Consider the following 15,592-nt stretch of genomic DNA (forward strand, 5'->3'; position numbering starts at 1 on the left):
TTTAAAAAACAAAACATTTATTGTCAAGTGAAACATTTAGAACATTATTCATTTTCATTTCTTATTTTTTAATTTCTTTCATAAAAACAGTATTGCATCTCTTTCCTTCTTAACCAGACAAACCTTACAGGATTATACGAAATATCTGAAATAAAAGAAAGAAATCACTTTCATGATAAAATTTTACCAACACATTATTAGAATAAGAGAGATTAAATACCATTAATTTGAAATCATTTAAGTCCTTAGGTATCCCCTTTAAACTTATTTTAAGTTTGACAGATATTTTGATTAGAGTTCTAAGATTATTCTATACACTAATGACAGATGGCAGGTATATTTGGTTTTGTAGGTCTTATGTTTGGATTGAAATTTGTTTTAAGGAAAATAGATTGTATTTATGATCGAAGACTATTAAAAATTTATGTATATTGAAAAATTAGTAAGGTACACTTACATACTTACTGTCATTGTAGAAAAGCTAAGTATCAAAATATAAATGTGAAGTATAAATAAAAAGTAAAGTATCATTAGTAAATCATCACACACACAAAAAAAAAAGAATTGAGGGGATGAATGTAGAAACAGACAAGGAGATTGGAAATTTGCATTTTAGATTTTCAAAAATTAAAAGAATTCTTAGGGAAGAATAAAATAATTAATTTACAAATAATTATAATAATAAAAAAATTTCAAATAATCGGACACATGCTTTTACAATCAACAGTAATAAAGTTTAAAATTTGAAAATAAAGAAATATAATCATTATTATATTTTATGTTATAATAATGTAACAAAGTTTGGCGAGTTGCTTGGCGAATATTTCAAAGTAAAGCTTTTCGCCAGTATAAATCTTTACATATATAAAAATAGAAATTATTTCTATTTAAAGTAATTAAAACTTTAATCGGAACAAATTATAATAAGTTTTAATTTTATTAGCTTAAAATAAATAAATATTTTAAAAGAAAATTTATCTAGAAAATAGTGTACTATAATCACCGATACTAAAATGATGTGCAGGTTCCTGTTATGGTAGTACATCAACTGCATTGAGATGGTTATTTCATCGTGTGAAAGTATTTTTAATGCTTTGATTTTAAAGAAAATGTTATTATTAAACTAAAAAACTGTTCCGTTTCGTCTATAAAAAAATTTCATCCGATCATCCTCTTCACCAACGTCGCCGCCATTTTTATTTACATTTGTATACGTCATCACATAAAATTGAAACGTCATAAAAGCAAACGATCTGATTGGTTCATGAAAGAATTTGCCTGAACGGTTGCAGATATTTCGTGCAACCGTGATTTCTATATCACACGAGCAATTTTTGGAGAAATTTCACTTACAGTTGCACTTACACTTGCAGTTGCACATATTTTCTCTCGTGTGATATAGCCATTACTCTAGAGAAATGGAAAGGACAATTGTCCCGGGACTGCTTAGGGTCCGACCAAAATTCTTTACAAAAAATATAGTGTTTAGTGCCTATTATTTACTTATTTATTTGGTTTGAAAAAAAAGTCTAACTCTCAGTAGCATTTAAAAAAAATTTAGGTCAAACCGTAAGAGTTTTTATATGTTTCTGACAGAGTGAAAAATAACAATATTAAATAAATCAAAGGAAATACAATGATAAGCCAGGTTTCAAAATGTTCAGTAGAGCGTTTTTGTTAAAACCACGATTTCATATAGATGTTTCTGTGTGTTCAGGTGAAGTCAAATGGAAATTGTAAAATATTTGTTTGGAAATAATGCTAAGGAACAGCTTAAGTAAAAAGGTCACCCTTAGGTAAGATGAGGCTTTTCACTATCAAAGCTCTTCAGCTAAGAGAAACACGCGTTAAATGACATTTTAAAGAAAGAATTTGCAAAATCCATTTGAGAAAATTTAAGTAACTGCTTAGAAAACGCATTTTCTTACACTCAGTGAAAGTAGTACTTAATCACTTAACAAGTAATCACTTAACAAGTAATCACTTAACAAGTTCTTCCACTCAATTGTTTAAATGAAATTAATATGCAGTAAAATTTTTTCCCCTCAATTTTTTGTTGAATTGGATAGCAATGCTGTTAACTTAAAAATGCTTCATTTTATACACAAAATATTATACAAGCAGTTTTTGCACGTTTACATTTAAGCAACAATCAGCAAAGTAAATTTTACATAAATTCAAGAAATAAATGCAATGTGATTATCACAGTCAAAATTTGATCAAAACCTAAAAAGAATGTTTCAGTGTATTTAAAAAATTAATGCATTTTTTTCATTAAAAAAAAATCTTTCCTTAATTATAATTATAAAATTTGCGAAGAGATATTTAAGAATCAACCTTTAGACAAATTCCTTATTGAAATCTAAAATCAAATACAATATAATGTCCATAAGAAAACAGCAGGTATTCGGGTCATTGTGTAAAAAATATATATTTTAGAAGCACTGCACATAAAATATTTCAGAAATATGCTACTGTGAATGACCGAGGTTGTTGACTTCCATCGGGGAATGTTGACAATCACATAATTGCTTCAGTAAATGTCCCAAATATATACTAGTTCTAGTTAAGTTCCACTGCCCAGTATGCATTATTTAACTAGTACTCTGAACACTGGTGTTTCGTCTAATCGAATTGTGGCCAAACTCCTTAATAGTCGAGCCATTTTTCAAAATTTGAAATTTTTCGCGAGCCGCAATTAAATACATATTTAAAAGGTATTAATTTTTTTTTTTTACATAAATTATATTTATTGAAAACGTATAAGTAAAAGTACAAAATATGTGTATTGAATTTAAATATTGAAAATTAAACACATTTATTTTACTTCTCTTGATAATTTAAGATTTGGTGAATAATTGGTGACAGCACTTCTCAGTAATTTTTTGAGATGCCGGTTAGTTAATACTGATCGGTGTTTGGATTTCACGAATTTTAAAGTGGAATAAAATGGTTCACTTAAGTACGTTTCTCCAAATATTGAAATAATTCGACAAGCAGCCTTTTTTTTAATTCGGGATACTTCGATTCTGGTACAAATTTTCAAAATTTAGTAATTGACGTCGACTTATATTTTTAATTGTAGAGCTTGATCTTCTTGCATCTCTATTAATCCCAATTCTCCAGATGCTTGCTTGTGTCATAATTATATTGGAAATGGAAAACTCACCTTGAATTGAACAACGTTGCACTTAGTTTTTCATATTTGTTGTCAGTAATTTAAAAGACATTTTGAAACACATACGGAACAATAATATTTTTTATAAATATCTATAATAGCACAAAAATGAAGAGGGGAACTCTGGGTACATTTATCGAGAGCCACAAATAATCCTTCAAAGAGTCGCATCTATCCTCAGCAGATATTAAAATATCAAATAAATACAGGGTCTTTATAATTAAAGTTCCATTTTGAAATGGCTATGGAAATAAAACTACCCGACCAAATGTCATCAAACTTGGTAAATGTCTATAAAAGGTCATGGGATTTTAGTTCCCGCAAAAAAAAAAAAAATAAATAAATAAAAAATTCACCACCAGTGGAGAATGGCGCTGTATGCCATAGTGTTAAAGAAATGTGAAATATGCAAATTTGTTTTACACGTCATGTGACTTTGCAGTTATAAAAGTGAGGCGCCTTGTCTGAGCTGTCAGTGTTCTGAGTCGATAATGTCTGTTACCATGCAAGACCGTGCTTTGCTCGTGAAATGTTACTATGAATGCGACAGCAATGAACGGAGGGCTTTACAAAAGTTCTGTACTGTAAGAGGAAAACTCCGAGGTCCAATGACACCGCAAGGTTTACGGCAAATTTACGGTAAAAGACGTGTAAAACAAATTTGCATATTTCACATTTGTTTAACACTATTGCATACAGCGCCATTCTTCGCTGGTGGTGAATTTTTGAACTATTTTTTTTTTTTTTTTTTTGCGGGAACTAAAATCCCATGACCTCTTATAGACATTTACCATGTTTGATGACATTTGGTCGGGTAGTTTTATTTTTATAGCCATTTCAAAGTGGAACTTTAATTATAAAGACCCTGTATACTGTCAACGAATAAATTAATATCAAATCGGATATTATATATTTCGGACATTGACAATGTGATTGACATTCTCTTGATTTCGATCATTCCCGGTATCACATCCATATTGACACAACACAAAACTATTTTTTATTTAAAAAAAAAAAAATGGCTATGAATCTTAGTTGCACACGCTAGGTGTGATCAAATACTTACTCAGAAAGCATCATAACTATAAATTTTCAATTTTTTGCCTAAATATTTTCACTAATGTATCACTTTCCTTTATTGAGGTCAAACTCTTTCGTTTTGAACGAAATCGTGTCCTAGTATATGCTCCGAGGGAACATTTCGTCAGAGTGACGAAATAACTATCGTCACTTCTTGAGGGAAACAAACTTTGTAAAAAATTTTTAAACAAATATTTCGTCATTCTAGTTTCGATGGTCTAGTTTTCATTCTAATGTCACAATCCTGATAAATATTTAGTTCCGAATTTAGGAGATATTTTCATTATACATTTGAGAATTCGTGTTTCGCCACAAATCGCGTGATTGTGTAACGAAATGATTCTCATGTTAACGAAGTACAGCACAATGATTGTAGAATCGTCAAAAGTGAGAGCCTTAGTTATGAAAGTGTATTTATTTCATTTTATGTTATTTATTTGTTGCATAAATCATATTTTGTATTTTTTAAGAGTGAGCAAAAAAGAAGAGGCAATTTTTGTTTTCAGATTTCTTTTTTCAGTGATTAATCTTCAAACTTTGATGTTCGTTATTAGTATCAGCCCAAAGTGAAAAAAAAGGAAATAGAATATGTCATTTTCTTTGTTTTTTCCACCGTCTAAAACATAATTAATTTTAATAACAGTCATTTCACCTTTGTTTGGTATCGATTTTCATTAAAAAAAAATCACTTTATTTTAAATTGTATTTTTTATTCTTTTAATATGAAGACTTTATAAACGCATTACATTGTAAGTTTTATGCGTATTCATGAAATATAGACTCTTTTTTAATATTTTACATGTAGTGTGTTTAATTTAAAAGCTTCCCTCTTAACGTTAACTTAGTAATAGTAAAGTTATTTAAACAACAGCCATCATTTATTGCATCGATTTCTACAATTCATTTATAAAATGTGTTTTTTGTTTTAATTTTGTGTCTAAATTTGTATATTTATAAAAACATATTAAAAGAAAGTTCTGTGTATGCTTAACAAAAACAAAAATCTTTCTGTTTCTTAAATAGTACTTTGACATTTCGTAGGGTACAGTAGAATACATGTATAGTCCACATGTATAGTTTCTAAAACATAACTATACCAATAACTTAGAAATTAAACCAAATTTCCAGGTAATTACAAGGTTTTCCAGGGGCTTACGAGCGCAAAAAAAATTAGTAATAAAATTCAAAATTATATTAAAAAAACTAAAGTTGGCAGCTTTTCATAGTATACATTTTAGTACACTAGCCATTTAGTAGAGATTGTAATAAAAGGAATTAACATATATATGTTCCGAAGAGCAGTGGTGGCTCAGGGGATAGAGCACTCGTCTTTCAATAAGGTGAACCGGGTTCGAATCCTAGCAATGGCTGGTCGATTCAAAATTCCGCACCCGGCTCGCATCGACCAGACAGATGATGTGAAATATCTTCGCAGTAGATGGATCATGGGTTACAGTCCCCTTGCCGTCAGGCTAGCAATGGCAGGTTTTCATCTCCTTATTACACAAATACGGATTAGTTTCAGCAAAAAGTCAGTCCTTCACGAAAGCAAATTTCTCCCAGATTCTGAGTTAAGATCTAGGAGTTCTCTTGTCTTCTGGATTAAGTTCAAAATTACAAGACTACTGGGTTAAACATTGGTATTCGTAAACCCAAAATTGGGTCGGTTTTACAACGACTGTTATAAAATGAAATATAAAAATAAAATATATGTTCCGAAAAGTTTTTCATTAAAAGATAGCGAAAAGGTAGTCAAGATAGAATTGTATGTGGATATAATCTTATTAATTTGCCAAGACCTCAACATACATTTATTTAAATAACTCACTTTAACCTTTGTGCTAAAATTTATTTGGTGTTTCAGAAAAATGTAATTGGTGTTTCAGAAAAAATTATAAAAGGGGCACTGGGTTCTTGCCTTCGTCAAAGGGATAAATAAATAAGAATATTTTATTGTTATGTATAGTGTGTGTGTTGATCGAAGTAACTTCAAATGAATTCAAATAGCTAAAAAAAGATTGCCTTATCACTTTTAAAATAAAAATGAAATTTTAGTACAATCCGTAATGGTTGAAAGTTAATCGTTAATGTAGCAAGAATAAAAGACCTATTTGTATATCCACACAGTGATTTGCTGTGATGAAGATACGGTTGCTATACAATCATTGAGAACCATTTTTCTTAGGGGTAGCATTTGCCATCAAAAGTAAGAATCTCAATTTCAAAATGTAATTCTTAAATTCTTTAATCTATCTCTGCAAATCAATATATATTCTAGAATAGTGAGTCTAAATTTAAAGAGTCTAGAATTAAATATTTTCTTTTATGTTTGCTACACGAACAAAAATATGTTGGATATAGAAAAATATATCATGAATAGAGAAAGGTACCCTAGGTCACAATCCAGCCGAAATAAACATCCTGCTCTTCTATTTGGTATTTTATTAATTAAAAATTTTATTCTTGATTTTCATTAGTTCAGATAGCAAATTTTAAAAGAAATAAAAGCTACCCTTATAATTGCCTCCAACTACATCCAAGGGGAAAACCTCAAAAAAAGAAAAAAAATAGCAAGTTGTAAAAGGAAGCTGGATTGTAAATTAGTCTCTGGGGTCAGGTATATTATTCTCGAAGACGAAAGGCAATAGTACTTCCAAGTGCTGGCGCCGTATCTTAATTTTAAAAAAAATAATCTCAGTTCGTTATCTTACTACAACATTTACCAACTGCACCGGAATCGACAAAACATTTCAAAAACTGGCTGTGAATTATAAAATAAAATTTGCAGGCATTCGATTAATTTTGTCAACTTTTTAAAATACTCATCGTGGCTTAACTGAAACAAAGTGGCACATCACTTAAACTTTTGAATTACTTAAAAATGGTGGTGAATAAAAACCGGATCAATGGAAATTACTAAACCAAGAATCATACATTAAAAGACTACCACTTTAAAATACTTATCCTTTGTCCGGAGCAAGTTGGCATTTCTGTACTACTGCTTAGTAAACTCTTTTCCAAATGCAGTACAAGTTTCCGGCTATGTATATATATAACAGTCACGTATAACAAACATCACAGAGTATAATAACCTGTAAGAAATATTTGATCATAAAATACTTAGCACTAATCACTTCCCATCTCTTGCACAAAATAAGAAACTGTTAGGGTTGCAAGAAAACACTATTTCTTCATAATCAGCCGGATGTCGCTTGTTAAAATCATAAATAACTCAATCTTCCCTTAATCCTTTCCTTTTGTTTGATGCAATTTGATTCAAAAGTTTCTTTTGCTGTTGTGATAATGACAAAATTATCAGCTCTTTCAGGAGTTGGTGAAAATTATGGGTTACGTTTTTTAAACTTAAGTTAATTTAATAACTGGATATTAAATTACACTTATCGTGAATAAATTATTCTCTATTTTATAAAAGTAAGCTTTAAACGAAAAGATGTCATCTTTTTTTCTGATAATAAGTTATATTTTATTGCTGTATTCTTTTCAAATGGGTAATAAAGCAGTAAATTTAAACCGGTAAGGCCGACAGCAGTTACCACGTGCAGTGAGCTCAGTGACATTTAGGCTTTTTTTCCTAAAATAAGTTTGTTTCGTTTCGGTATCTCTGGTTTGCAGTATTATTAATAGAAATTTTTTTTTATAAAATGGCTCGACGGAAATTTTCTATAAAATTTCCTTAAGCATAACGTCTTTTTCACTTCCTCAATTCTTCACAAAAATGGATCACAAAAAGGAAGAAATCAATGAAACAGCACGTATGTATCTTTAGTTTTTCAATTTGATAATAATGACCGCATGACGGCAAGAAATTATGTTTTTTGTCAACTAAATGTTGCATGAAATGTAGAAAATCTGATTAATTATGAAAAAATTTTAGAAATTGTATTACTCCAATATTCATTCTTTATAGTGGTTCGTTTACGTTGCTCTAGAGCTGCACAATAAGCCATTGGCGACGGTCTGGGAAGCATCCCTGAGGATGTTTCGAAGACATGCCATCACAATTTTGATCCTCTGCAGAGGGGATGGCACCCCCGCTTTGGTAGCTGGACGACCTGAACATGAAGTCGAGCACTTTACGGCAGAACAGTTTAACGAGGACCAATACCGCACACCCTCGGTCCCTACGCAGACTGATCCAAGCGGTCACCCACCCTCGCACTGACAGCAGCCAGTGATGCTTGACTTCAGTGATCTGCTGGGAATCGAGTCTTAATTATCAGTCCACTGCAGGACATATTCATTCTTTGAAGCTTTCTTTATATATATATATATATATATATATATATATATATATATGTATATATATATATATATATATATATATATATATATATATATATATATATATATATATATATATATATATATATATATATATATATATATATATATATATATATATATATATACATAATATAAAATTTAAAAGCATGGAGAAAACATGGAAAATAATAAAGATTAATGAAAAAAGAAGAAGAAAAATTATTAAATGAAATATTTAAAATCCTCTACTAAAAAGCTTCTAACCTCTATTTGCGCTTCTATTTACTTTTTTTGTAATCTGGTAATCTTATGACGAAAATATTTTAAATCATTCTTGAAAGATTCCGGTACCTGTAAGTTCATTTGAATTCCCTTCTCGCTTTATAGATTTCGTTTACTGTTGTGTTCTGTATTTTCTCTACATTTTATTTTCTGTTTTTTTTTTTTTTTTGCTGATATGTTTTATTTCGTATAAGTTATTTACTTAATGTGTTCTATTTTTGTTTCAATTTTTTACTGCTCCTCACACTATTTTATTGATATAAATTTTACTTAAGCTATATTGGTTCAATATTAGAGAGCATTTCTTTTTGCGGATATAATCGTGTGAGCGGATGAAGAGATTCTATCTTTTAGTCATTTTGTGTTCTAGCTTTCATAAATAAATTTTTTTAAAAATATTTTTACAAGTATTTTATTTCAATATTTTTTTCCTTCTCTTATCAGTAATCTTTATCATTTTCCATGTCTTCTCTGCATTCTTAATTTTGAGGTCTTTACTATATTTTCGCAGTGAATACAACTTATTAATTTTTTTCGTTTTTCTTTCTTTTCCTTTTATACTTTTTGTCTTTATTGTGCTATATATATATATATATATATATATATATATATATATATATATATATATATATATATATATATATATATATATATGTATAGCGCAATGAATAAATACAAAAGGAATAAAAAAGAAAAAAGATAAAAACGAAGAAAATTAAGAAAAGCATTAAGTTTTATTTACTCCGCATGAGATGCAAGAAAATACAACTCATAAAGTAAATTCAAAATGTAGAGAAAACAGGGAAAAAATTACGGAATAGTAAAAAAGAGAACGAAAAATTAATTAACATAAAAAACTAAGAAATTAATAAAAATCAGAAAAAAATATTAATATAAATCCGGAAAAAATATATAATCTTTTAATCAGCTCTCACTATTATATCCGCAAAAAGGAGTGCTTTCTAATATTGTATCAATGTAGCCAAAGCAGAATATATCAGTACAATAGGAAGAGGAGCAGTAAAAAAATTGTTTTTCAAACAAAATAGAATAGAGTACACGTAATATAAATAGCACGTATATATAAATAGCACGTGAAAACAGAAAATATTATGCAAAGAAAAAACAGAACAAAACATGAAACGAAGTCCATAAAGCGAATGACGAATTCAAATGAACTTACATGAACGGGAAATTATTCGGGAATGATTTAAAATATTTTCATAAAAAGATTACCACAATACAAAATAAGAAAACAGAAGCGCAAATTGAGGAAAAAGCGTAATTAGAGGAATTTTGTTTTATAGTGCATTCTTGCCGAAGTACAAAAGCGCGTTTGTTTTGTTAGTCACCAAGGATGGGCCCGAAAACGGATGTGCGCAAGGTAATATTATACTGGATAATTTAGAGAAGTTTACACTTAATAAGGTTGATATTTAATTATACAGTTTTAAAGATTTTAGGAAATTTACTTTAATTTAAGAAAAAAAAAGAAAAGAGAAAAACATGAATTGCCTGTTTTGCACATAATTTTAGCCATGGATTTGCCTGAAATGAATTTGCACATAGTAAAAATTATGTAAATTAACAAATAAGTTTTTAGTAGACTTATTTATAATAACGTACAGTTAACTCAATGATTTTATATAGAATTTAATTACTTTAGTTGGATATCCATCGTTTTTTTTTTATCAAATTTTGAAAGAGTTTGTCTATTTGTTTTTTATATAAATAAACATTAATACAGATTATTTTAACCCTTTGCACTCCGATGTCCCCAATGAGGCAGCATCAACAGTCTCCACTTTAAAATTAAGAAATTTTATACCTTAATAATTAGTAACCCTATTATTTTAAGAATTTTAAAATTGTATAACAGTACTGTATGGTGTATTTCAAATGTTATAGTGCTGATAATAGATTAAACAGTTTTTAAAAGTACTCGGAGTGCAAGGGTTAATTCTATTAATTTGATTAAAAATAGTATTTAAATAGATGTTTTTAGAAACATCAGAATTCCATGTAATCAGTTTATTTATATTAAACTTAAAATCATTTCCTTTATCGTATAAATCAACCAAATAGACATTTTTTTTATTTTATAATACCGAAATCCAAAAAATTTAAATTAATATTAGCGTCATGATTAGAAAGCAAGATTAATTACTAGGTTTTAATATTATTTAATATAATTAAATTATCTTGAAAATTAAAGATAAGTAAATCATCAATAAATCTAGAAACAAATTTAATATTAAGAAAATATTTTTTTTTGCAATAGTGCAGAAATAAGTTAGCTAAGAGAGAGGAAAAACTAGACCCCTGTGGTAATTCAACAATTTGAAGAAAAATATATTTTTCATTGTTAAGATATTATTAAAAAGACAATAATAAATTAGAATTTCCTAATAATCAAAATCGCAATTAAGGATATTTTTAAAATCATGGTAATAATTCAAAAAAGATATCTTTTAGTTTAGAAACGGGAATGCTATTGAATAGACCCTTAAGGATCTTTTAGTTCTTTTAAATTCATTATGTGCTTTATAGATTTTGTTTTATGTTTTCTTCTGTTTTTTCTTTACATTTTATTTTCTGTCTTTACGCGATATTTATTACTTAATGTGTTCTATTTTATTTTGTTTAAAAAAATTGTTTTTTGAGTGCTCGTAACACTATTTTATTGATGTATTTTGCTTTGGCTATATTGATACAATTAGATACAATTATTACAATATTAGAGAGCCCTTCTTTTTGTGGATATAATCGTGTGAGCCAATGAAAAGATTATATCTTTCTTTTCGGATTCTTATTAATACTTGTTTTTGGATTTTTATAATTTTTTTTAAATTTTTTTATTTTCAATTATTTTTTTCTCTCTTTTATTTATTCTGTAATTTTTTCCATGTTTTCTCTACATTTTGTGAGTAAAAAAAATCAAAAGACTTAGCAGAGAAACAGACAGCACTATGGCGCCACAAATCATCCTAAAAGAAAAACATGAATCTTATTAAACATAATAAAATTTCAAATGTTTATTCGTTTTCAACAAATGTGGTAGAGAAAATCTTGAAGGGAAGGAACTGAGAAGTCAAGGAATGATGGATTTATTTACATTGTTGGATAAATATTCTGTTGAGAACCGAAGAGTTTAATAGAAGAACCTAGTGAGTAAAAAAAAGCACATAGCCACCGAAGTTTTGACCGTTATCGAGTTTTCGAAGTAATAACCCTTTGCCTTATTATATTGGCACTTCCTGATTTAAATTAAAAACCATGCAAGCATACTCAAAAATGACATGGATAATTTATGTTAAGATAAAAGTAAAAGGAAAATCAATTCTGTTACTTTAAACATACCCATATTAAAGAAACTAGTTATTTTCTCTGATGCATAAAATTTGTGATTTACCTGGTTATGTACCTGGAATAAAAGAAAAAATTTATTTGCCTGGTTCTTCCTCTAAGCTCTTCTTCAAGTATGGATTGTTGCTTTCTCCTTCAACAAGATATTTCTTTGGCGAGGAAAAGGAAAAGATAGAAAGAATATATGGGTTATTCTCACAAAAACAGTCATTTTCATGTCCCCAGTATATTTTATGCTTGTTTTACAGCTTACGAAGAAAAAAAAATTCAGGGAAAGTGTCCTTCAGAATGCAAGCTAACAAAAGAATAAAAATAAAATTATCAATTTTTATTTTTTATTTTAGGTAATTAAAATATACCAATATGTCATTCCTTCACTTGTCCCCACTGCTGATTTAAAAAAAGAAAAAAATTGTTTTTGAAATAAAATTTTTTTTTTTTACAAATTCGTGTTTTTTATTTCAGAATACTGAAATATAGAATTCAGGAAATCAATTTTAAATTTAATTTCTGATAAAAATATTAACACAGCACTATTTTAAACTTTGTCCCCAGTGTTTCGCGTCATTCCCTCACAACAATGTTCTTATCACCTGCAATCTTCTTAGAATAAAAATATTTTAATAAAAACTTCAGAAGTTAACAACTAGCATCATAGAACAAAATTGCAGTATGTTTCCATCTTCAACTTAAAGAAGCTTTGCTGTGGAATAAATTTGAATGAATCAAACCAGGTAAAATTTTTTACATTCGTCATTCCCTCATGTCATTTTTTAGAGCAAAATAAAATACAATTTCATCGAGAAAGTGGATAATTATATGTTGCTTTCTTGTATGAATATAATTGTATGCGATTGACTTCAGAAATTAATTAGGCCTAACTGTTATTTTTAAATTTTATTGAATTCGTCATTCCCTCACTAGTGTATAAAGTGAGGGAATGACGCTGAAGTGAGGGAATGATTCAAGATGAGTATATTATCATATTTTTTTTTTTGTTCAATCGTGCCAGCCAATTTTATTTCCCAAACCTGTAAAAACTATTAAATATATAAGACTAAATAATAATAAATATTAGATATACTTAGTATGTTATAATTTTCAAACTTTAGGTAGATGTAACTTAGATAAAAGCATGTATTAAAATAAAATATCATTCCCCCACTATTAGTGTCATTCCTTCACTTTTTAAATAGTGAAAATAATTAATTTACTTATTAATTAATTTGAAAAATAAATTAAAAAATTAATTTATTAAATTAATTAATTTTTTTATTTAATTAATTAATTTTTTTATTTAATTAATTAATTTATTAAATTAATTAATTATTAATTATTATAAATTAATTAATTATAAATTAATTATTTAAAAAATTAATTAATTTAAATATTAAGTATAATTTATAGGATATATGCTTTCTTTATAATGCCATTACATATTTCTATTAATATAAAAAGTTTCAGAGCTTTTTATTCACTTTACTTTTTTGGGATTTTATGAACTGAAAAATGACAGTTTTCGTGAGAATGACCCATATATATATATATAGATGCCTTAATATTACAAATTTCGTTCCGGAACAGTTTTTTTTTAGCACTTCGAAATTGGATTCGTTCTGATAGACATGATTTTTGTGAAATGTGTTGATATAAATACAGAAACTTCAACTACTACGTACTTGAGTCAACAATCAAAAATGCCTTTCTTTATATCTAGAAGACAAAAAAAAAACATCCGCTGAGGTACGAGAAAGTTTCATGAAATGAAATTTATGAAATGTTGGAAACTGGTAGGGCTATGAATTTTAACCTTTTTCATTAGAAGCATAAATATAACGAAACCTTTCGCAAGTTTGTCTGATATGAATGTATCAGAATGGAAGATCATAATTGCTTCATAATAAATTTATTGTGAAGCAACTTAATAGTATTTTTTCTTGCTTTTTGTAAAATGTTCAAATATACATCTTGAATATTATGGAAACTTATAGCAAAGATGCAAAGGAACTTTCAAAATGGTTCCAATTTTACATATGCGTCCTTATCCATTACACAGTCTGATAAAAGAAGAAATGGATTCAGAAAATTTAGAAAAAAATCATATTAAATATACTTAAGGACGGAGATAATTTCCGTTCTGAAACATTTCTATTCATCTTGCAAATAATATTAGTTTGATATCCCAATTGGATGTTATGATACGAGAAAACATCTCTATTTATATATTTATTTGAAACGAAATACTCGAAAGTTGAATTTATAAAAAAAAAGTTTGAAATTTTTTTAAATCTTTGGCATTAACTGCGATTTTTTAGGCGTTACGGCGACAAGAATTCTGACCATTTTCCATACCAACACACTGCTTCGAAGTTACTAATAGTACTTGTAGAACAACGATTCATAATGTAAATTGATCAAGCATTACATTAGTTATTATCAGTTTTGTCCGTCATAGCTGAAAAATGTATTGGATGATGAATTTCCACACAAATTCAAATTTATTTCTAAGGGCAACACAGAACAAATTATCTTCTCACATTTTATCTTATGGCTGTTATCAGGTTCAGAACTACTCTGACTGTTTTTAAGAACTGTTGATTTATATGTACTATCTGTATTTGTTATCTGATCTGCCAACAGTATTATTTGTGCTACTATTTTATCCCCCATCTTTGTAATATTCGCCGATGCCCTACTAATATTTTTTCAAAGCAATTAACTGGTATCTCAAATGTACAATATTAAAAAATATCACTTCACTCCAAGCATAAATATTTGAAAGCATACAAGCATCTTAAAAATAATCTAACAAACGAGCTACAATACTAAATTTTTGGGTCCCGCAGTAGACTGATCGTTAAGACACGGTTCCCAGCAGATCCCCGAAGTCAAGCATCACTGGCTGCGGTCAGTGTGCGGGTGGGTGACTACTTGGATCAGTGTGCGAAGGGACCGAGGGTGTGCGGTATTGGTCCTCGTTAAACTGTGCTACCGTAAAGTGCTCGACTTCGCGCGCGGGTCGTCGGGCTACCGAAGGGGGGGGGTGCCATCCCCTCCGTAGAGGATCAAAATTGTGATGGCATGTCTTCGGATCATCCTCCGGGATGTTTCTCAGACCGTCGCCAAAAGCTCATTGTGCAGCTTTAGTGCGACGTAAATTAACAACAACAACTAAATTTTTGGATTTCAATAAAACTGCGTATTATTAACTGTGGATAAAACTGTGTAGCTTTCGCCAATACCTTACTGATATTTTTCAAAACTATTAACCGGTACCGCAAATTAAAATAATAAAAAAAAAATTTATTTCACTCTAAAAAGTACATTTTTGAAAACATATAAGCGTATATAAAATAAGCTAACAAACGAGCTGCATTACTAAATTTTTCGATTTCAATAAAA

General features: G+C 28.5%; 1 protein-coding gene and 1 long non-coding RNA gene across 3 annotated transcripts in view; one reads left to right on the forward strand and one right to left on the reverse strand.

Moving 5' to 3' along the window:
- LOC147810631 (uncharacterized) lies at positions 1 to 1,583 on the reverse strand. Its single transcript, XR_015432934.1, has 2 exons — positions 1,004 to 1,583; positions 1 to 145 (listed from the first exon to the last, which is right to left on the reverse strand). It is a non-coding gene; the product is annotated as an uncharacterized LOC147810631 (long non-coding RNA).
- Positions 1,584 to 7,828: 6,245 nt separating this feature from the next.
- The window catches only part of LOC139426790 (putative inorganic phosphate cotransporter), a 40,788-nt gene continuing 33,024 nt past the window's right edge, over positions 7,829 to 15,592 (forward strand). The window contains exon 1 of one of the 2 annotated variants that reach the window (XM_087160607.1): positions 7,829 to 8,031. In XM_087160607.1, coding sequence (XP_087016733.1) covers positions 7,995 to 8,031 — 37 coding nt within the window. In that variant the 5' untranslated portion in view covers positions 7,829 to 7,994. The remainder of the gene's footprint in view (positions 8,032 to 15,592) is intronic. The other variant, XM_087160608.1, reaches the window with a different exon arrangement.

The sequence above is a fragment of the Parasteatoda tepidariorum genome, chromosome 4 (genome assembly GCF_982258835.1).
Source record: "Parasteatoda tepidariorum strain Cologne lab strain chromosome 4, Ptep-v5.0, whole genome shotgun sequence".
In the NCBI taxonomy this organism is placed as follows: domain Eukaryota; kingdom Metazoa; phylum Arthropoda; class Arachnida; order Araneae; family Theridiidae; genus Parasteatoda; species Parasteatoda tepidariorum.